This window comes from Anthonomus grandis, chromosome 12 (assembly GCF_022605725.1).
Source record: "Anthonomus grandis grandis chromosome 12, icAntGran1.3, whole genome shotgun sequence".
NCBI lineage: Eukaryota > Metazoa > Arthropoda > Insecta > Coleoptera > Curculionidae > Anthonomus > Anthonomus grandis.
In genome coordinates this window covers 17,740,155-17,763,704 of record NC_065557.1, presented here as the reverse complement: position 1 = coordinate 17,763,704, position 23,550 = coordinate 17,740,155, and the positions used below count along the sequence as shown (strand labels likewise).

The 23,550-nt window shown below is 30.4% G+C and overlaps 1 protein-coding gene across 16 annotated transcripts in view; it reads right to left on the bottom strand.

Moving 5' to 3' along the window:
• The window catches only part of LOC126743099 (CUGBP Elav-like family member 4), an 885,098-nt gene that overhangs the window by 88,077 nt on the left and 773,471 nt on the right, over positions 1-23,550 (bottom strand). For 14 of the 16 annotated variants that reach the window (XM_050450048.1, XM_050450052.1, XM_050450047.1 and 11 more), the window contains one exon: positions 6,890-7,015. In XM_050450048.1, the coding sequence (XP_050306005.1) occupies positions 6,890-7,015 (126 nt within the window). Of the gene's footprint in view, positions 1-6,889; positions 7,016-16,595; positions 16,756-23,550 lie in introns of all 16 variants that reach the window. The other 2 variants (XM_050450060.1, XM_050450061.1) reach the window with 1 other exon arrangement.

Below are 23,550 nucleotides of genomic sequence, written 5' to 3'. Positions count from 1 at the left end.
AAGAAGCACCATTAAAAACACAAAGAGAATTGCAAAACTTTTAAAGCGGATATTTGGTTATTTAAATGGCGATAGTATGTGGCTTACTTTAAAAAAACTGCAAAATATTACAATAATATTTTTTAATTGCTTAATTATTTGCAAAGCAATATACATTATGTTATAATTAAAGTGATTTGTCAACAAACGAGTTTTCAAAGCGGTGTGTAGAAGGATGCAATTATGTTCGTGCTTTATCTCTCGACCCGAAAAATGCCGGTAGATTTAAATTAAAGTTGACAGTAATAGAGTAGCTTTGCGTTCGAATTTTCCTCCAGGAACAGCGGGAATTTGCTCATTTCTTTCTGTAATGAAAAACAAATTTTGAACGACAGTCTGAGTGGATTTTCACATTCTTTTATTACGGATTTTATAAATTGACTTAATTCTGGATGCTTAAAATGTCTCTGACTCGAAATAGGCAATGAAAAATAAGATTCTTGCATACAAAAGCCTTGCAAAGAATGCGCTGAATTACGAACGTATAAAATTTTTGTTTTAATCTAGAAATTACATTTTCTTTCCGTAATATTTAGGTTTATACAATACAGCGTAATTTAATTCTTAAAGATTTGCTTCTTTTTAGATGGTTTCTGACATATAAGCTAAATCAAATTTGACTAAGAAGTTAGGAAATTCATAACTCAATAACAGAAAACTTATTTTATAATACCTTGCAAGTAACGAAGAAACATAATTTAGAAATGCATGAAAATATTTAATGAAATAGAATATATACAAGAAAATATACTGAAAAAATATTTTAAAATATATTTTTACTGTAGAGTTTTGGCTAGAAGTATAAATATTTTTGATGGTTTCATTAAACAATCGACTTTTTACAATCTTAAAAGCAATGTGCTTCCTATCCATTTAGATTATGCATTTTTTAAAGTAGTGTTTTAAATAGAAAAATTTGTATGGTTTCCATTTATATCGTTATTTAAATATAATAAATTATTAAAAAGATTAAGGAGAGACTTGAATTATCTAAAAAGAAAGTCGAACAATATATTTAAATTAAACTTGAAAGGCAGTATTTTCTAGATCTATTTTGACTGTAAATTCTAGGCTACAACTTTTTTTGAATTTCCAGTAAATGTTTTAATATAAAACTAAATTCTTATTTCACATGTGCCTAAATATGTTAGAACCTGGAAGTTTTCGATATTGTTTTAATATGACTTCAATTAGATTTAGAACTAACAAAGAAAGATTTAAATATGAGGCTTACATGAAATGATGTATTCGCGTGCTTATCTATTTATCAATTAATGACTATTAAATATAAAAAAGAAAAAACTTTAGCACCCTGTATTTACATAAAAATATAAGACATAAATGTACTTTTTAAATGCTTTTTAAATGGAAAATAGCCTAAACGTCTATTTTTTTAAATAGTTCCAATCATAGTGAAAATCTCTATCTATTCTATAGAAAAAATAAAAAGCGGATGAATCTTAAAAGGAGGGCTAACATAAGGGCTAACAATAGTGTATGTGTATATCAGAGGACATTTAAATACATAATTTTGTGGGCTTGGCAGAGATACTACGCAGACCAAAAATTTAATATAATCTACCCTCGAAAACGCTTAATTTGCATTTTGGAATGCGCTAACAACATCGTGGCTTCGGGCGGGGTTGTTAGGGTTTCTCCTTTCCTTTCATAGAGATGTGGTTGCTAAGAATGGGGTTCTAACCAGTGGCGTCAAATGAAAAACTTCAAAGAGAGTATTATTTCGTTTACCAACACCTAATTGCTAAGCCGGCAGCAAAACCTTTAAATGTCTTCGTTTTACTTAATGAGACTAAAACAATAACTTTGTTTGTAGCAATTATTCTGACATTACAAATATGCATCTGAACTGTTGCGTTTAATAGATAGGCTGATGAAAATAAAGGTTTTGTTCACTCCTACAACTACAAAAATTTAAATAGAAATATTCAGGATGCCGAAAATTCCATGGCTTTTGTAAAAAACAATCGCTTGGTATGTTTTACCTGCACCTAAAATATCTAAACTTTAAGATTTATCTCTGAGATTTGTGTTAAATTTAAATTTTTGCAAATTAGCTTCTAATGTTGGATCTGCCAAACACTAAATCATAATCATGTCTTATCTATTCTCGTAGAAGTTCAGTTCCAAAATACTTACTTCCGTTTAAGTAAATACCAGAACCTGTATTTTTTTTTAATTTTTGTGACCGTTATGATTTTTACATATAACCTCTTTTCCGATTCTTTTCCGATCATCGTATTTATCTACTCTCAATACTAATCTAATTGTAAAGGAAGCCAATTTGGTCAAGGCGAACTATTTTCGCAGCGAAGCTACTGCAAGATGCTGGATGCCGTAAAATACTACCCCAGTTTGGTGAAGCCTTGCCTTAAGAAAAGTTTGCTTATTTAATACTATTATTCAAAATAATTTAAAGTATTACAACAACTTTAAAATTTAATGTACACTTCACTATAGAAAGCAGGTGAAGAAAACTATAAATCTACCACTCGAAGGGAAATATTTTTTGAATTTCACCCATACAGTAAGATTTTTGTGATAACCGTTTTAAAGACTCTTCGGAAATCTCACAATAGCCAATATAGTTGCTTGCACTTTGGTGATTTTAATGCAAGGGGCATCGTCATGAACTCGACATACATAAAGTTTTAGTTAAAACATAATAAGCTAAACTACCTGCGGAAATTAAGTTCACAGATTTAATATATAAATGATACATTATTTATAGATAAATCTTGGTACTGAATAATAAATTACACATATATTGTAAAAACAGCAAATATGGGCATCATTTTCTTGGAAAATATAATGGTTCCTGGAACAAGTAAACTATCGACAAAATACTTGCCGATCCTATACTCTTGCACTTAATTGCAGCCCTTAAATAAAAGCAAAAGAGGTTACAGACAACGTAAGTAAGCACACATTAGATTATGCTTGATTAAATATATCTAGTGCTAAGTAATACTCATCAGACTTGCTATTTGCACTTCATAAAAGGCGTAAATTTTGAAGGTTATATGAAGATAATGTGCCTTAAGATTGCAGCTGACTTTTCAAATTTGGATTAAATTACCATCAATTTTTTATAGTATTACATTATATGGAGCTTGGAGGGGTAGGGTTTTCCTGAATCCCCAACATCTAAGGGGAGTGCAGCACTTAATATTACACCATGTAGAACCGCGCAACTGATTCTACTATTGACTTCGAAGGACCACAACCCTAGGTTGAATTTTATCCCAGGAAATGCAAAAGTTAAATTAAAATACATATAAAAGTTACTTCGTTACATCCCTTTAATATTGTGAAAAAGAATCCGTTTTTTACACATCACTACTTCAAATGCATAATACTTTACACTTACATTTAAGGGTACAGCAAACTTCTAATACTAAAATTACTTCCACTTTTAACAACACTTGGAGTACAGAGAAAAACTGCTAGTAAAAAAGCCAATATTTAACTTTTACTATTTTTAGAAATTCCGGGAAATATTTCTTATACAGAGATCTAGCGCATCGACAGTGTGAGACATGAACAGCTACTAAAGACTTCCTTCGCGCCTGGAGCTGCTTACGTAATCGTTAAGCACGATTCGTACTTATGAGTGAATAGCGTATTTGATGCAAATATTTCATTGCGATTTTGATAGTGTTGTTAGTGTTTTCAAAACAGAGCTAAAACATTATAAAAGCACAATATTAATTTATATATCCAGTGACAGGATTACTAAGCACCGCTCCTGAAGAAAACAGATACACAAGATGTGCCGAAGAACCACTGTAAGACTGCAAAGACCGTGACATATAAGCCTTTCATATAATTTGGGAGTGCGCCATTGTGCACGGTATTGGCATGGAATATCTTCAATAGCAGAACGCAATTTATGTCAGTTGCGAAACAAGTAATTATTAAAACTCTTTAATAAAATTAAAAAGATTTTAATCAAAATGTTTGCGGGTATCTAGGAGAGAATATATGCTGCGCATTCTCAATTTGACTAATTATGTTGCGCATCAACGCCAAAAGGGTGCGCGCACTTTAAGAAATCAAGGTGCTTCAAGACCGTATAGTAATAAACCGAAGAAATGAAATAATATAGAGTATACTACACAGACGCAAGGCTCGCAACAATTTATTTTGGGTTTAATTATTCAAAACAAAATTTTAAAAAATAAATATATAATTATATATAAAATTTCATGTTAAATCATTTGTTCAACTCCGTGCGTACTCGCCAGAATTTAGGTTTGTTATAAAAAACCACGAAAAAGCAATATAGTACAATAGAAGATACTGTTAGCCCTGCTCCAAAAATTTACTCGACGATATTCTTGCTACAGTAATATTATTTAATTTTTACACAAAATATTTAATTAATTTAATAAATTGAATATATATTTATAAAGTAAATATATATTTAGGCATTTATAATATTGTAATGAAATTTAAGAACATACATACTTCAGGAATATACTTTTATGCCAGGAACATACCTTTTTATTGACAACGTTAAAACTTCCATCTGAGGCATCGACTATCGTTTCTTGAGTTAAATAATAAAACTGATTAAAATATCATAAAACGCGCCCCTTTTAAAGGCCCATGGAACAATTTGGAAATGCTTAGAATTTCCTACATTATTTTTGCCGATAAAGACCAATAATTTCAAGAGAATACTGACCGTCAAAGCAAGCAAGTACATATAAAAAGGCTCAAATAAGGCCCTCAAACAAGGTGAACTTCTAGAAACTAGACACTATTTTTAATTACTCCAATATAATTATAATTTATTTTAATAATATTAAGATATACGTAAACCGACGATAAATAAATATTCGGTAAAGCATAGTACTCTTAATATTCTATGTAAAATTATGCACGCCTTTATATAACTATTTATATATAACTAATTTAAAGATAGTAAAAATAGATTTTTTAACTTTATGTACTATCTCTTCTTTCTCCTGCTAGCAATTTCACTCAAAATAAAACCCTAATTTATTTATTATTTATTAACTTACCTTTCCGGTAAAAGTCACTTGTTTATTTCAAATTTCATAAACTCAGCAGGCGAATATGATTGCTTTTTCCCCTAACCAAGAAAATTTCATCAATAAAAGAAATTACAAAAGGAATTTCGGTTATTTTTCATTAGTAAACTTGAGCTGGAGAAAAACTTGAGATATGTAAGTATTTTTTTAAGTCTGTACTTAATTGAAAGAACTATGGCATTTCATATATTTTTTCTTTTAATATACTCTTATTAGTAGGTTCATAAAATTCCTCGCTTTTTAATTAAAAAATATCTCAAACGTAATATAACCTAATATATGTTCTAGCAGTTCTTAATTATTAATTTTACGTCTTAAATAAATAACTGTATCATATATAAAGGGCAAAATTATTTCTATTAGAGGAGCTAACAACGGTATTAAAGGTTTGATATTAAAAATAAAGTGACTTATTTCTATCTGCTCGAAAAAATAATAACAAAAGTCCTACATATTTTTTTTGGCTCTGATATTAAGAAAAACTTTAACAGAACAATAAAACAAAAAAATTACTTTCTTAGCAAGAAACTTTAGGTCATGATTTGTAACATGTATTCCCATGAGAGAGAGGTATGTGTGCTTCTAAAAGTTTATGCTATAGGACATCCTGGTCTCTCCGGTACAAGCAAAGCCATTCTCATTGAACGACACTTTAATCTTAACGTAGGAAAAATATATTAGCTGTCCTAGCTGTCTCAAGCTTTTCTTGTGTGTCACTTTTTAAGTAAAATATTGCAAGACATTTACAGTTTTATATAGAACCTTACTTGAGAATAATTTAAATAAGAATAAAGAACACTGTAGGAGCCATTACTACCATATTTTATATTAATGAAAATATCAAAATGAATACATTTAATATTAGCCTCTATAATTACGGGTGTACTTCAAGTCAAACGCTATCCTGTACAAACGTAAAATTTCCTCACAAAGCAAATATTGTATGTTTTCCATGGCATAACATTTTGTCCGTTTGCCAACGAGCGGAAAATAAAGCCCAGAGGCAAAAAAAATGTATCGTCTGTTTTTCTACGTAAAAACAGATGTTTTCCTTTGTTAAACTTAATTATATCTAATTGCTTATTTGCTTTTTCATTGCGTTCTAAAAACAAACATTTAAAGGAAAATATTTTGAAAACGGATTTTCTTTTTGTATCGAATATCAGGAATACCATTAAAGTAAAAACAAACATCAAAATTCAAATTGATTAAAAAAAAGATTTAACTTAGGAGAAAGAAAAAACTCAGTGTTTGTTAGCATTGGAATTATTTAATTTAATAAAAATAAACCAATTTCTTATATTATTTATATGTATAGTTATATAATATTTTATAAACCATTGTTCTCAAAGAATTTTGATCTATTAGTTTTGCAGCACGTTAAAGTTAAGGTTTGAACATAAACTTAGAAATTTATTGAACACAAAGATTAGCTTGTTCCCCAACATCTATTTAATATTTCATAGATAAAAAGTTATTTGCAATTTTTTAATTTTTATCTATTTCACTTTCATATTAAAAAAATAATTTTAATTGTTAAATTGTTGGCATTCCATTAGTATCAAGCTGACACCCACTAGAATTCGACAATGAATGTTTCTAGTTTATTTTTTTCTAGAATTTTTTTTATATTTTAATATTTTCCCATTTTTGAACTTTATATCAGTGCGGCCTGTCAATAATTCGTTATGAAACATAATAAATTTATGTAAATTTCTTTACGAACATAAGAATTCAGTGCATTAAGTAAGTATTGCAGTTATGTTGCTTACCTTTGCTAGCTCCGTCAGGCCCCTTTAAAATAGTGCATTCCTCTATTGTTCCAAATGGTGTAAATAATTGTCGAATTTCTTCATCCGTCTGCTGTTTACTCAGCATTCCCACGAACAGCTTACGGTCTGCATAAAAATAAAATATAAAAATTAATCTAATTTTATAATATTTATTATTTAACAAAGTAATACCATAGCAGGGTGTATTTAAAATGACAATATTTTATTTGTCTTTTTGTCTTAATTCAAAAGTGTTCATTAGCCATATATTAATTAAGTTATCGTACTTGGGTATTAAAATCTAAAACTATTAAGCAGTGGACGCCACAGGAGACCGTTTTTACTCGAAAATTAATTTCTATATTTAAAATTGTATTTAAGATAATTTTTAATTTAGGTGTATTTTAATGTCCTCTAAATTAATTAAAATGCTCACCCTTAAAGCTTAAACGTAGTATAAACGCTTTAAAATCACATTTTCATATTTTGCAGTGCTGCATACTTCTATAGCTATTATGATTTCTACTTATTGAATTGTAAAAAAAAAATTATTCGGAAATTTATATTATATTATATCCACGTTTCAGATTTATAAATCAGTTATGGTCTAGTTGGACAAATATCAGTATAAATCATAATTCTAACATAACTTTAATTCCTTTAAATGTCAGAGAATATCATTTTGGTAATAGGTGTATTGGTAGAATCGGTACCTGCCTACTTCATAAAAATTCTTTTAGAAAATATGAAGGATTTAAAACAAGGATAGAAATAAACTTAAAAAAATCTACTTTTCAGTTCGTTTTCATAGTATATGACATGCATTACTCAAACCCAGAAGCGAAAGTTCCGACCCGATATACTTCTCGATTTTGGTCGCATTGACGCCACAATTAGGTACCAGAGCATCCCATATTTTAACAAATCTGACGTTGGCATGACCGCGTGATGTCTCAATTAATCCGTAGGATATATTCTATTGTATTCATAACTTAGTTCAGATTAACTGCAGTTTAGTGTATAGTTAATTAAATAATTATACAGCATTGCACAATTTACATTTATGAATGTTCTGCTTATTCAATGAAAATAAAAATGACACTCATCCAGTTTGACCCTAACCACTTTTCCCATTCGAGAATACTTATCATCCATGCGGTCTTTCTGACTTTCTCACACTGTGTACTAATATAGTAATAATAAGATTTGATTAATCCTCAAAGTAGCTGCGAGGTGATATGTATATTATGATTATAAGTTAGGCAAATAACAATAGCAATTTAAATTTATCCTAGTTAAACAAAATCTTAGATTTGATAGTCAATTAGTTGTGTTTGCTTAAATATGCCAACAAATATATAGTAAGTCCTGAATTAGTTAGGCCAGTTGGCATAACGTTCGTTTTATATATAATATCTATAATTTTATCTATAATAGCTAAAGACTTCTTTAAAAAAACGATAATTTGAGCTAAATTTTAATATTTTTATAAAGTTTAATGTAATAAGCAAAAGAAAACAATATACTAACGCACAAGATTAATAAAATTAATCTACCTTATAAAACTCGATAAAATTTTTGTCATTTTAAAAAACAGCATATTAATTATTAAAATCTCCCAGCATAATTCCACTTTGGTTAATAATGTAAGATAAATAAGCAATTTCTAAATGAAACTCGTCTCAAATCGGAAACTTTTTGTTTGTTTAATCGTATTTTAAGGTCGCCTTATCCAACTCTTTTATCCTTTTTTGATGAATTTTTTAACAAAGTTTATCCAGCTCCATCAACCCTGCCTGCGAAATTCAAATATATGTGGGTAAAATCAATTTAGTGATCAAATTTACATTAGTGACAGTAATTCTCCTGGTCCCGATCCTCCGAAAGAAGTTTTCCCTTTCGGTCGTGTTCAGCTCAAACAAAGGACCAACAAAAAGCTTTCAGCCGGTATTAGACGAAGCTATCAACATTAAAGATTATCCCACAAGATTTAGGGTAAAACCACTGTCTTGTCTACAAATCGAAATTAACATTAAGTTTTATCCTCTGTATTTTTTGAGCTTTGCTCTTAAAAGCTCCATTATTAAATGTAAAGTGTCAATCTGTGTACTTTTTTTTGTTAAATTACGCTAAATTTATGTTGTAAGGGAAATTCAAACGTTAATTATTGTCTGTTTCATGTCAACTATTGTAAGATGTAACAATATGGCCCATCCTTTTTTTTTTAATTAATGTTTTTTTTTTATGTTCTGTTGGTATGAAATTCATAACTCTGGTGTATACAGGGAAGATGAAAACTAAACTAATAATGTTGTATTTAAAAAAAATCCTACAGTGTTTCTTAATGGAGATACAGGGCCGCAAAGAGATACTTGTTCAAAAAGAGATAATTTACGTTTCTAGACATTTTTAACCGACGCACATAGGAGTATTTCATCAATCTGGGCGGCCAAAAGTCCGTTTTCCGAAATCGGGCCGTAAAAGATTTGATACATGTTTTTAGGTATCCAAGACTATAGTGCATCAAACCCAACTGTTATTAATTGTTTAAGGTCAATAGTTTTATGAGGTCTATATCAAAGTGTTTAGAATGAAATAAATTTAATAATTTTTAATTTGAATTGTGTCGTACCTAGATTATTTTAAGAAAAGTTATGGAATCTAATACAACAGGTAAGTACTTACAAACTGCATTTTTATTTTTTTACATTTATTGTATACTTTCTTTGGTATTCCATTTTTAAGATGATAACCTTTTAGTAATAAACATTTAAAAAAAATATATATCAAAAATGATTAAGTCAAAGTGCCGGGATTTGCCGGGGATTGATATTAATATTTTTGAATAGCCTACATATTTGTCTTCTATGGTACAAAAAATAAGAGTCCACTTTTTTCAACTTTTTGAACTAACGCCTTAAAGGAGGGAGGAGGACATCTCAAAATATCGAAAATTTGAAATGTGGCATTTCCTGATTTCTTCATGTTTTAGCTGCATCTGGCTTTCGAAATATGACACGAAGGATGCTATTTACATTTGTCAGGGAGTCAGAAGGTGTTAATATAACAGAAAAATGCAAAAATCTGGAAGGATACATCCTTAACTTTGGACCATTTTCTGATGAAGATGAAATAAAAGTAAAACGAGGAATTCGTCGGTTGAAGTCTGAAATTGTATCAAAATGGAAAAAGTCACATGCTATATGGGATAAATTCTAAAAGAATAATAAAGGATGGCCGAATGGAATCATTTCACTTCCTAAACCTCTGAGCTCGTCCTCTCAAAGAGTTGGCCGTCCAAAAACAAAATTCTATGATTCGAGTGAGTGATTCGAAGAACCAAGAGAAGAAAAACGGAAACTTTGAGAAGAGACAATGTCCTGGAAGAACTTACTTTTGCAACTCAAGTAAAATTAGGTAAGTGAGTAAACAAAATAAATTACTTTTAGACGATTCAATGCTAAAGGCCGGAAATGGCAGCAAATTTATTATCTAAAAAATATAAAGATCATAATAATAACCAACTTAAAGAAAGTACCGTTCAGATTTAAAAAAAATACACACATATCTATTTATGATAATTTTATATTATTAAAATGAAAAAGGAATTAGGTTCCTATTCTTAATTTATAAAAGTTTAATTTAGCGCATCGTCTGCAGATCTAGTTATTCTTTGAAGGAAACTTAAAATCTCCTGCCGCAACCTGCTTCGGTCCAGCTCTGGCATTGGCACCTCCTGATCCTGCATGCCGTAAATAAATGTCATTAATAAACCGCGACTCATTTTCCTCAAAGCGGGTCTGAAATGCCTGTCAAATGTTATCATCATCTGCTGTTCGGTGTTGTTCGGTAACCCAATATATGCAGACCAGATTTTTCTTTGTAGGACACTTAAAATTTCCTGCTGCAACCTACTTTGATTCCACTCTAGCATTGGCACCTCCTGATCCTGCATTCCGTAAATAAATGCAATTAAAGTATCGCGACTTATTTCCCTCAAAACGGGTCTTAAATGCCTCTCAAATATATTCACCATGTGCTGTTCGGTGTTGCTCCTTTCAGATATAACGTATCGGCTACTATTATTTGCAGCCATTTTCAAAATTATATTTTCGGATTGAAATATTTATAATCACGGGTATATGACAACTAACTTTGTTTTTGACATATTTGTCAATATCGCAGAATACTTGATTTAATAACACATATTTGCTGTAAGTGGATGGTAGATACATAGGTTTTTAAACCCAATTATTATCCGTTTTGTTGCTTTTTTTTCTAGCTAGTGATGCTTCTCTCGTACTGAAAGAAATCACTTCTACACCCAAACAAGCCGCTGCCTATAAAAAAGCTTTCAATGCAAGTAAATTCAAAGAGAAGGTACAACTAACACCGCAACAAGCGTTATCAATGTTCATCCCAGCAGACTTATCAAAGAGGCAGTACAAAATCATAAGAAGTTATAATCCATCTATGTATCCATGCTACAGTAAGATCCAAGAAGTCAAAAAAGAGTGTTACCCCGACAAAGAATCTATTACTGTCACCGAAACTTTAGCAGATATTAAGCATCAGAATTTGATGGATCACACTGTATTCAGATTACTAACAGATCTTTACGAAGTAGTTAAAACGCTTGACGAAGTAGAAAGAAATGCCTTGGAACTCATATGTAAATGGGGATGCGATGGAGCGCAACAAGCGCAATTCAAACAAAAATTTGTATGTTCCGACACGGACGCTAACTTGTTCCAAAGCTCACTTGTTCCTTTACGGCTTATTTGTTCCTTAAATGGAAAAATACTATGGCAGAACCCCACTCCTTCATCTCCTCGTTATTGCCGCCCAATCAGGCTGAGATTTATAAAAGAAACCGCAGATGTGACAAGAGAAGAAATATCATATATCAAAGATGCTTCAAAAAATTTGAACAAAACGAAAGTCCAAATGAAAGAAAATATTGCTTGCGAGGTATCGCATACAATGATGTTGACCATGGTCGATGGAAAGGTGAGTAAAAAAACAAAAATTGAAAATGTTTATTACTATTTTAAGAATCGAACCCGAAACGTGATTATTAGGTTTTATTGTTGTAGTTCTATCTAATAATTAAAAAAAAAAAACATTTCAGGTGTGCAACTCTGTGACAAGCACATCATCTACAATGAGGTGCTACATATGTGGCTTAACTTCAAAGGATTTTAACTGTATCCAAAAAAAGGGGACAGTTAATGTGGAAACTTTTGAGTTTGGTTTATCTATTCTTCATGCCCGAATACGATTTTTTGAAGCTGCTTTACATTTGGCCTATAAACTACCAGTACAAAAGTGGCAGCTCAGAAGCGATGAAGAAAAAGAAAAAGTCAAACTTAGGAAACTCGCAAGCCAAAGCGAATTTAAGTCAAAGATGGGTCTCATTGTAGATGTCCCAAAGGCAAATTTCGGCAACACTAATGACGGCAATACCAGTAGACGATTTTTTGCAAACCACGAACTGTCTGCAGAAATTACTGCTATAGACGCGACATTTATCTATCGCCTGAAAATTATTCTGGAAGTTTTGTCGAGTGAGCATGAGGTGAATACGAAAAAAATTTCGGTTTTCGCTACAGAAACGGCAGAACTTTATATCCAGCTGTATCCTTGGCATCCGATGACCCTCCGCTCCACAAAATACTTATCCATGGGCCTCAAGTGATAGGACATGCTTTGCTGCTAATCGGACAACTGTCTGAGGAGGCTGCTGAAGCCAGGAACAAATACATACGCCTCTATCGCCAAAATTCACAAGAAAATTTTCTCGGCTCAATGCTACAGTCGACTGTATTTAAATAGTATTTACTGTAGTATTTTTATTGTAGTATTTACTGTAGTTGGTATTAATTAATATTATAGTTAGTATAAATTATTATTGTTGTAGTTGTCTAAACTTTTCTCAAAAGACACCATATTATTGCTACAGTCGACTGTAGTTAATTAGTATTGACTGTATTAATTATTATCATGTTAGAAACATGATTACAAACCAAAAATAATTTTGGCCGCCCAGATTGATGAAATACTCCTATGTGCGACGTCCGACTTATTAAATATTTTATTTTTATAAACTCTAAAATCTAAGTAAATTAGAGCAGATTTTTTTATATATTAACGGAAATAAAGAATGGAGTAGTCACATTTGGACAATATTTTTGACAGAGGTCATTTGTTATAGCTAAAAGCTTTTTGTTTTTTTCTTGTATATTTTTTTTGAATACACGTCCAAAATAAAAACTATTTAATTTTATTGTTTTTTCTATAACGCTTTGACCAGTAGCAATTCGTAACTACTACTATATTATGGCATAAAATATAGTAAATAGTTAATACCAATATATTAAACATTAATTTAAATATTAATATATTATATACGAAAAGAACATTAACATCTAACCAAAACTTCCTGGTATTTATTTTTTTTTTATACAATGAAAATTTTGTTCATGCACTTTAAATGAGTTGCTCGAATGTCTTGAAAGAAATATCTTATTATAATGATAAGTTTTTCCTAAGTAGGTATCGAATGTGATTTAATTGGTATAAATAGTATTGGTAGACGAATTCACATAAAAATTTTGAAGCTTTTAAATTCTCCCTTAAAAAAAATGAGCTTGGTGGTCAAAACACGAAAACCTCATCCTATGTACAGATTTACAAAAATATTTCATAAATTCTATCGATCAAAATGGCTAAAAGGAGACGCACCGGTACGCATAAATACAGGAGTTGGTTAAATACATCATCTTAATATTTTAATTTGTATAGGAACATTATTTAATAGATTAATAAATGTTCTTGCACGATGCCATTTAATTTCCCTTAAAAAATGGTTCAACAAATTTTTTTAGGTATCCCTACGCAAATTTTAACAATGAATTTGTGTTGATTGTTGTAGTTGTAGATTTTATTTATATCTGGTGGGTAAGTTAAAAGATAGTGAACATAAGCAATAAAGTTTAGATCAGGTAATTTTATTCTCGAAACGTGTTTCGCTAATGAAGTCAGCAGTTTTATTCTTCTCCCGAAGAAGTTCACTTGGTTGGAGAAACACGTGTCGAAAGTAAAATGAAGAGTTTTGGTTAGTGGTAAAACTATTTTCTGATTTGAGTGTCACACCAAAAGTTACACCATAGTGTCAATAGAATTCAGTAAAAAAAAAATAATAGTAAAATTCTGAGTTGAATTTGTCTACATCAAAAATTCATTTAAGATCAATTTCTTCCAATCAAAGAATGGCCGCTTGTCCACTTATTTAAACTTTTAATTTAAAAAAAAAAGTTAAACAATAATTTAAAAATGTATGAAGAATACCTTTCACCAAAATAACATATTGTGTTTTTTTATAGTAATGTAGAAGATGGTCAGGATATTAGTATACAAAGTATAGTTTTATGGTTTTCTAGACTCGACCTAAAATACTTTTTTTTTAATTTAAATAGTATGTAGTACTACAAATAAAAATCATCATAATAGCTTAAGATTCATTTCAAGAATTAATTTTTCTCTGATATAAATGTGGTATGCCATTTTTGAATAGTATTAAGAGGGATTTTAAAAAATATATTATCTATGACAAGTCAAATCTGTCAAAACTTTAGTCCAAAAAAGTTTAATATATAATTCATGCGTTTTTTATATAGAAGATATCTTAAATTTATAAATATCTATTAAACTTCATAAAATTCGTAAAACTTAATTTGCCCTAGTAATATAAGGATTAGCTAATAGCTTAAAATCGTCAAAAAAAATAACAATATTTTCTTTGCTATTTAGGTACAACCGGATAGCGCAGAGAATCTTTTTTAGTTTAATCAAATACTGCTTGATATTTAACAACCATATCAGATCAGATTCGTTATTTTGTTGTGAAACAGAATAACACATATAATTAATATTTTTGGCATAAACATTTAATACGCTGGTAAATTTAATATCTATAATATTAAATGTACGTGCTGTAAAATAGGTACTGCAAAATAAATTAAAATATTTAAAAACACAAAATAAAAAACTGTGCCCGCCTAACATACATTACAACGTCTAAACAACATTTACACGAGCTCACCATAGCTGCACAACGAAACAACGCACTACAAGTCACAAAAATGTTGGTGTTGTATGATCGTAATTAGTTAAAATAAAAATACTGGCTACTGACACTATACAGCATTAACAGAATAACAAAATAAATGTACAATATTACAAAATGTTTATAACATTATTTTTATTTACTAAATTTTAGTGCCAAATATAAAATCTTAAGGTTTGTTTAACTTTTTAAAGCTGGCTCATGACAAAATAAATTATTGTACAAATTAGGCTGGCCATATATTTAATCTTAGTATTATCTACATATTTTTATGAACGATACGATGATTTGGAGTTTAAATTGCCAAGATGGAAAGAAGAAAACATGGTTTTTCGTGACGAGCGTTAAAACGCAGGTAAAAACAATTATCATCAATGTCCTAAAGTCCTTATTAATAATTTCTGATGACATGAACTTGAGTAGGGTAATGGAATCATAATAAAATAAACATAAATATAATAAATCATAATAAAATAAACATAATCATAATAAACATAATAGAAAAGCGTTTAAATCACAAATGATAAATACGAGTATCTGACCATTTAAGGTACAGTATAATAGTGTTGTCGACTATATACCAGAAACTACAAAATCTACAGGTCCGATCAAGTTTGTTATTAAACATTAATAGGTAATCACTATATGTTATTCGGACACTTTGCAGCATGTTTTAAGCAGATTAATCTGTAAGTCTTAAAATGCAAAAGAATTATTAGAATGGCATGCGTAAAAAAGACCTACAGCTGCCATTTTAAATAAAAAAGGCATCACATAAACAGGAAAAAGTGAAAGAAGTTAGGATCATTTATTATTTAGAAAAACTAAGAAAGGAATAAAAGTCAAAATCATTATGGATTATATAACAGAGTTTTGAGTTAAACTGAAGTGTATAGAAGACCAAAAAAAATTATATAAAAGGGGCATGTAAACAGCATATGCAAAGCAGCGGATCACAAGTGTTCCAGAATTACTTGGGCAGGTAAATTTAACTATGGATAAATTAATCCACAAGTTCACATCATCGCTATAGGTTGATAGAGTCAGCAATGTGCTAGATGGATAGAATAATCAGGTTCCTGTATTAGCCTTTTGCATTACTATTTGATGCTAATCATTAAATTAAAAATTTAAGATCCATTTATGATTTTTTAATTGCCATTGTTGTAAAATTTATTGATTCTGTCATAGAGCCAACTATTAAAAAAGGCATTTATTTAGTTTTTGATGTATTTTTTCACCATTTTTGTGCTAGTAATATCAATGTAAATCAACTCAAATATTTTAACTAGTATCTATACGCACGACATCAATGTCACAGACAAATCAGGGACTTGGATCCAACATACTTAAAATAGGAATTGCGTGAATTCTTAAATTTAATTAATATTCAAATAGCAAACTCTTATAAATATTTAAAAAAACTATGTGATTTACAATTATAAAACATACCGGACTTAGTTCCCCTTTAGTTCGATACAACTTTAAAGGTAGGGTATAAATTTTGTTATTACAAAGAAAAGATAATGGAAACTGGATCCAAGTTTCTGAGAACAACGGAACTGGACTTGGTCTTACGTGACCGGGATCCAGACGATTATGTCTATGGGAAGATTTTCTTGAAGTAAGACAAGATCCTTAGGTGGTTAGGATCCTTAGAATGAAGATGTTACCCAAAGAGTTTACCCCTACTTCGACCATTTCTGATGTCTGCTTCTTGGTATTGACATGGTGAGCTCTAGAATCAGAAGTACACTGCTGATTCATGTAATAAATATAAAACTAACACAAACAATATGTCGGTACAGTAATTAATTTGATATTTCACGTCACGAACTTTGGTTTTAATTTTATATAATATTCATATAATTTCATATAATGATTCTCATTTTACATGTACAACTTTATGTAATTCAACAATTAAATAATATACAATATATACAATAACATAGGCATACAATCTTTTTTTTTGTATGAGCATTGATTTCGTTGTGGAGGTCTGATAAGATTTGACGATAATAAAAAATATGATAATATTAAACTTAACATTAAAAGTTTGCATAGTTCTTTCTTTAAATTTCTCTTTCTTTGTGACCTTTAAACGTAAAAATAAAATATTTGTATTTATTAAAATACTTAACCAAATGTATTAACAACATTATTATAAGATTTTAAGCTTTTTTAATATTATTTTACAGAAACCTCCAGTAGCTGGAAAATATTCATTACTTCCTATAATTCAATAGTCTTTTATTGACATTCATCATTTTTATAGTTAGTGTGAGCAACTTGGATGATGGTGTTTGCAAAAAAAGTCATAGGCAGCCCTACAAACTACACAAAATCATTTCGGTTAATATTTTGCTTAGTGAAACTAAATATTCATATTATGTGGTCCTCTTTATCGCTCGGTTCGTTGTCCTGCATAAGCTTTATCGAATTATTTAGATCTTGTAAACTATATTAACCATACTGCTCTTTTTTTAAAGGTCATCACGCGTGCGGACGTTGCACGTTTTGCTGTTTCATATTTAAAGCTATAAGGACATTCACGTGCGCTTCATTTATTATTTCCGAAAATACCGATGGGAACTGGATGGGAAAATATAAAACTGATAGGAAAAATATGGATGCAAACAAGTGATTTGTATCTGACTTATATAATATATCGTCATACATTTTTATAGATTTAATGTATCTTTGCAATTTGTAGATAGTTTAGGTTATATAATAGATATATAAAACAGATAGTTGATTTGTAGATTTTACAAAATCAACTATTTTGGTTCTTTGAAGCATGATATTATAAAAACGTATATTCCTTTTTCCGCCCATCAAGCTTGAACATTAGCATATTTGGATAGTTTTTACTTTTTTCAAAAATTTGTTTTTAGCAAGACCTATAAACCAAATCCTAATTGATGTCCACGCATTTCTGCCCCAATAGACTGGTTATGGCTTTGACTGTGAGGTCCTGAATTCTAGTAACGCTAAGAAAACAATCTTATTAAAACAACTAACGGCTAAAAGAACATATTTTTGAGAAATTTCAGCATTTTCTGTAGATATAAAGGGCTAATGGATAAAAGATTAAAGCGGTAATATAAATTGTTTCATATGATTGAAATAGAACAGTCTATCCAGAAAAAACTTTTATTAGGTAATCTAATACAAGCTCAGTGCAAAACCCATAATTTTCAGAATATCAAATCCATAGTTTTTATAAAATTAAAATGAAACTTTAATTTAAAAAAAAACTTAATTGCCAATTTAATTTAAAAAATAAGAATTTTTTTTTCCTAAAAAACGTACGTCATTCGTTATAATTTTTAGCTAATTCTTACTCCATATTTAGTGCTCAATATTTAGGACATAACATACAGGTTATCAATTTGTAAATTTTTACCCCTATTATCTCAAAACGGGTGAAGTTTTTATAGAGGGTGTTCCGAAAGTAATAGGACATAGAACAACAAAATGAAGTCAAAATAACGTAATTAAGGTTAACTTGCCTTAGCGTAAATTTAATAGTAACTGAAATACAGGCCGTCAAAGTATTATTTGATTTATCGTTTTTTTCTCATACGTCCTGAAGCAAATGACATACTGACATTAAATTTAGAACATACGAGTCTTTTAAAAAGAAAAATAAAATTTCCTATACAATTTTCGTGTTTTCGGTAGAGGGCGCTCGTTGCGTTAGTTTTTACTTTTTTAAATCCCCTAACTTTTTTGCAGCTCCGTATATTGGTTGGTTTGCAATGTAACAAAATAATTTCCTTTCTTAATATTACATAAAAAATTTATACTTTATTAAACTTGCTAGGAGCAACTATTTTCGAAATAGTCGCACTTTTAGGTTTTCATAATATGTGAATGACTCAAATGCAATCCTGAATGAAACAAAATTAGTACCTAAGATTATTAATATTTATGTAAAATTAGAATGAAGATATGAATTTACTAAATAAAAAAAAATGTTACGACTTTTTTGCTAATTCTTATATCATAACCAAAGTAAATGATATTTATTTTTTTTAATTTTATTTTCAACAAATGTACCAAAAAGAATAATAAACAAAGAAACATACAAATAGCGCTACTATAACGACGGTTCAAAATGCCCTTCATTCACTTCAATGCATTTCGAAATGCGTTTAACAAACGACTATCGTATTTTAAAAAGAAGATCCTCATTATTTTTTAACATATTTACAGAATTTACAATTTTTAAATTTAGTTCATTTAATTTATTTATAGAACTATCAAAAATAATTGATTTCAAATACAGAAGTTCATGGGGTTTAAGTCTGGACTACGCGCAGGCCAAAGCAAAGGTCCTCCACGGCCAATCCAACGTTCAAGATATTGTTTGTTAAGGTAATTGCGTACCTGTCGAGAAAAATACGCTGGCGCCCTATCTTGCATAAAATACATGTTCTGTCTAACATTTAATAATATATCTTCTAAAAGACCTCCAAGTTCATCTCGTAAGAAATTTAAGTACGAGTCTCTGTTCAAATTAGGTGGTATATTATATTTTATTATATAGTGGTATATTATATATACGACTTATATTTATAGTTCATGGGGGCCTATTATATGGTTTCCAATAATATCACACTAAATGTTTACTTTAGATTTATGCTGGAAATGACAACTGAATGGGAGTTTTCAGTATGCCACATATGAGCGTTTCTAAAGTTAAATACGCCGCGTCTAGTAAATGTAGCCTCGTCTGTGAATAACACTCTGCTAATAAGCATTGGATCTGCGTTTTGCATATTTTTAAACTGACGAGAAAACTGCATTCTGGCTGGCAAATCTGGTGGGATCAAACACTGAACTGTTGTAAAGTGGTATGGATAGAGGCCTTCTTTCTGAAGTACTTTACCAACACATGATTTGATTACACCCATAGCTGCCGCTATTTGCCTACTACTTAACCCGGGATTTTCTGCTACGCAGACTATAATTTCTTCTTCCTGTTCTTGGAATAATATTTTTTGGGCCGCCCAAAATAGGCATTTTTGACCGAAATGATCCAGTTTCTCCTAGTCGGCTATAAATTCTTTGGAATAATTTATGGTTTGGTTGTTGTCTGTCTAAAAAATTTCTCTCGTTTTAAAAGTTTTATATGACATTCCAAAAAGTTGCGATTAATTAAAGTAGTAAATAAATATTATTTTAAACATTTTTTTTTGAAAAGTGGCGATTATGTCGAAAATGGCTGCTCCTAGCGAATTAAGTAAGTTATACAATTTTTTTCTGTAAAATTAAAAAAATAATTTATTATGATACTTTTTAATACGATATACGGGGCTGAAAAAAAGTTGGGGGTTCTAAGAAATTAAAAACTAACGAATGAATTGGTTCAGGATCTATGAGAAAAAACGATAAATCAAATAATACTTTGACAGACTGCATTTCAGTTACTATTAAAGTTAGGATAAGGCAAGTTGACCTCAATCACATTATTTTGACATAAGGAATCTACTGTTGTCCCATTACTTTCGGGACACCCTGTGTAAACGCCAGGACACGTTAATTTTATTATGAAGGGGAACAATTTTTATATAGAAATCACTTTGCCTCTTTGAACCCCCTACTCCCCAGACCTTCTCTCTTAAAAATTAAAAGACAATAGGGGTTGAGTGATATCTCATTTGAAGGAACTTTTTATTCTCTACATTTTGGCACCTTATTTTTTGAATTTGAGTGCTGCGTTGCCAAGTTATGCCAGGTATATAAACGTTATAAATTACCTATTCTTAGACACTATTTCTATAAGTGTTTTAATTACGGTAAAGCTATGATTTGTATTGAAATATGTTTTTTTAGTTAGTAATTTATTTTAATAAATCAATACCATTTTACTAACCTATTCACTTACCGTTTTCTGACATGACCATAAAGAGAACAGGTGCATTTATCACTGAAAGTGTTTATCAATCCGATAAATTCTTTTAGTCATTAAAGATAAACATTTACATTTATTTTCGTTTTTATTTATTTTCGTTTGCGCTGGAATTAAACACTAAATTTTAAAATATTATTTAGTGAACTTTCCTATCAGTGAATGTCAGTAGATATTTAAATCACTTAAAATTTATTGCGATAAGTTGTGTGTTATTGTGAATAACTATGATATACATACACGCTTAGGAAAAGAATTGAAATGATTTTTGTTTATAGTGAGCAAGAAAGATAGACAAGAAGAACGACAGAAGTTTTTAATAACAGAAATTCTAATTTTAATGCGAGTCACAGATATATTTTGGACTTAGAGCAAAATTTACTAAAACAGGTTTAGTTGGAAACAAAAAAAGGGCAAATCGGCGTGTTTAAAACAAAGATGCTCAAGTACACATTTTGAAAACATTTGTTGCAGAACCCACCAATTTCCTCCGTACAGTAGCACCTCTAACTTTAATATTACATAAAACTGTACGAAAAGGATTAAAGTTACATAAATATCATCCGTCAAAAGGCAAATTTTACAGGAACTTCATGAGGACCATTTTGATAGAAGAAATAGAGTTTTGCGAAACAATGTCCAACTTAATAAACTTGAAATTTTGGTAACAAACATTTGCTTTAGTGGTAAATGTATCTTTTTCCTAAACGGCCATGTCAATACACAGAATTTTCGATACTAGAGTGACGAAAATCCCCACATTTTTAGAGAGGGTGGTACCCAGTAGTTACAAAAAGTTAATGATTGGACCGGTATTCTCGAAAATGCTGTTATAGGATCATTGATTATTAAATAAAACATAAATGGAAGGCTTTACTTACACCTACATGATTATGTAATTCATCCTTTAATAACAACTGAATTCAAAAATCAAGTTGGTAGTAACATTTTGCAAGAGAACGAACTTCACTTTCAGCAAGATGGAGCTCCGCCCCATTATTTTCGGCCACTGCGAGGGTCGTTAAATAACGGATTCCCTAACCAATGGATTGGCACAAGGGTATCAATAGAATGGCCGGCTCGGTCACCAGACTTATCGTCGTTAGATTTTTTTTATGGGGCACATAAAAATGGTTGTAAACAAAACTCAGCCTGATAATATTGACGATTTAAAGGAATAATTACTGGGGCATGTAGGGCCCTTCCAGAAGTGGTATTTTAAAATGTTTGGGAAAAATTTGACAATAGACTTTATTTTTGTTTGCAGAACAATAGAGAATACTTTGAACACCTCATAAACTAAACGCCTTAATAAAATAAATTTTAAGCGTGCTTTTGTAAAGACCATTATTAATAAAACAACTTATTCAGCCCTAATTGTAACGACTATGCAAAAGTTATACTAACTTAAAACATATGTTTGGGTAAATAGTCTTAGCTTTATCGTAATTAAAATACAGGAATAATGTCTAATAACCCCAACCCAACCCAACCCAACCCAACCCAATCCAACCCTAACTTGGTAACGCAGTACTCAAATTACAAAAAATAAGGGGTCAAAATGTAGAGAATAATTTTAGCCTAAAATTCTAAATACCTAAAGTTTTCGCGACCTTGCAAATTGACTAGTAGAGCATAAAAAAAACTAGATTGCATACCGCTAACAAGTGCTGATAGGAGAGCGCGCCTTTCCAGTTAAGGTCCTCTAGTTCCTCTCATGGCAGGAACGGAGCTATGATTTCTCTTTTGATCCTAGCCAATCCTTTGCATTCTCTTTTGCTCCGACTTAATCTGGGAAAGCTAAGGGATAGCTCTCGATTCTCTCCTACATCTTCAGAGAAAGCTATTCGTTAGGATCAAGTTGTCCAATTCTCTCCGAAGTGTCTACGCTAGGGTAAATGTATCTTTACCCTTGCCGTTTCCTCCATTCAAACAATCCAGACAAACGCCCGAAGAATCATTTGCAAATCCGGATGGTGTTCGACCAGAACACCATTACTCAGCGGGACCTTATAACCACTTTAATGTACGAATTGCTCCTAATGAAGTTTATTTTTCTTATATATGACGGCTCCACATATTGTCAAGATTATTTTGATTTAAATTAGGGTATTTGTTTATATTAGTTTCTTAGGGACTGGCGACTGTGGCGACTGTGATTATCACAAAAGTGTTAAAGCTATCTTTATTATTCTGGCTTCTAATTTGATAGAGCTGATGTTCGACGTTCGAACTAATATGCAACATGATCCGATATTAGGAAATAAATATTGGAAAAAGTGAAGCATAGCCGGGAATGAATTAACCCAAGCATTCAAAAAGGTTTTAACTGAGTTTAGAAGCAAGGACCGACAGTTTTTGGAGAGAATTGGTTGAGATCGGTAACCGGCTATGTATCGCAAGTCCTTATCTTTACGGGTCGAAAGTTTGGCATTATTTTATTAGAAACTTGACTTCAATATTTCCTTATGTTAACAAGTGTTAAAATGTGGTCTGAAAACAAATAATAGCGGTTCTCCTACATATACATTTAACGAAATACTAGAGTGCATTGAGCGGCATTATATAGTCAATATAGAACTCCACTGTATTCCTTTTATTTGTAGTCAAATTTGA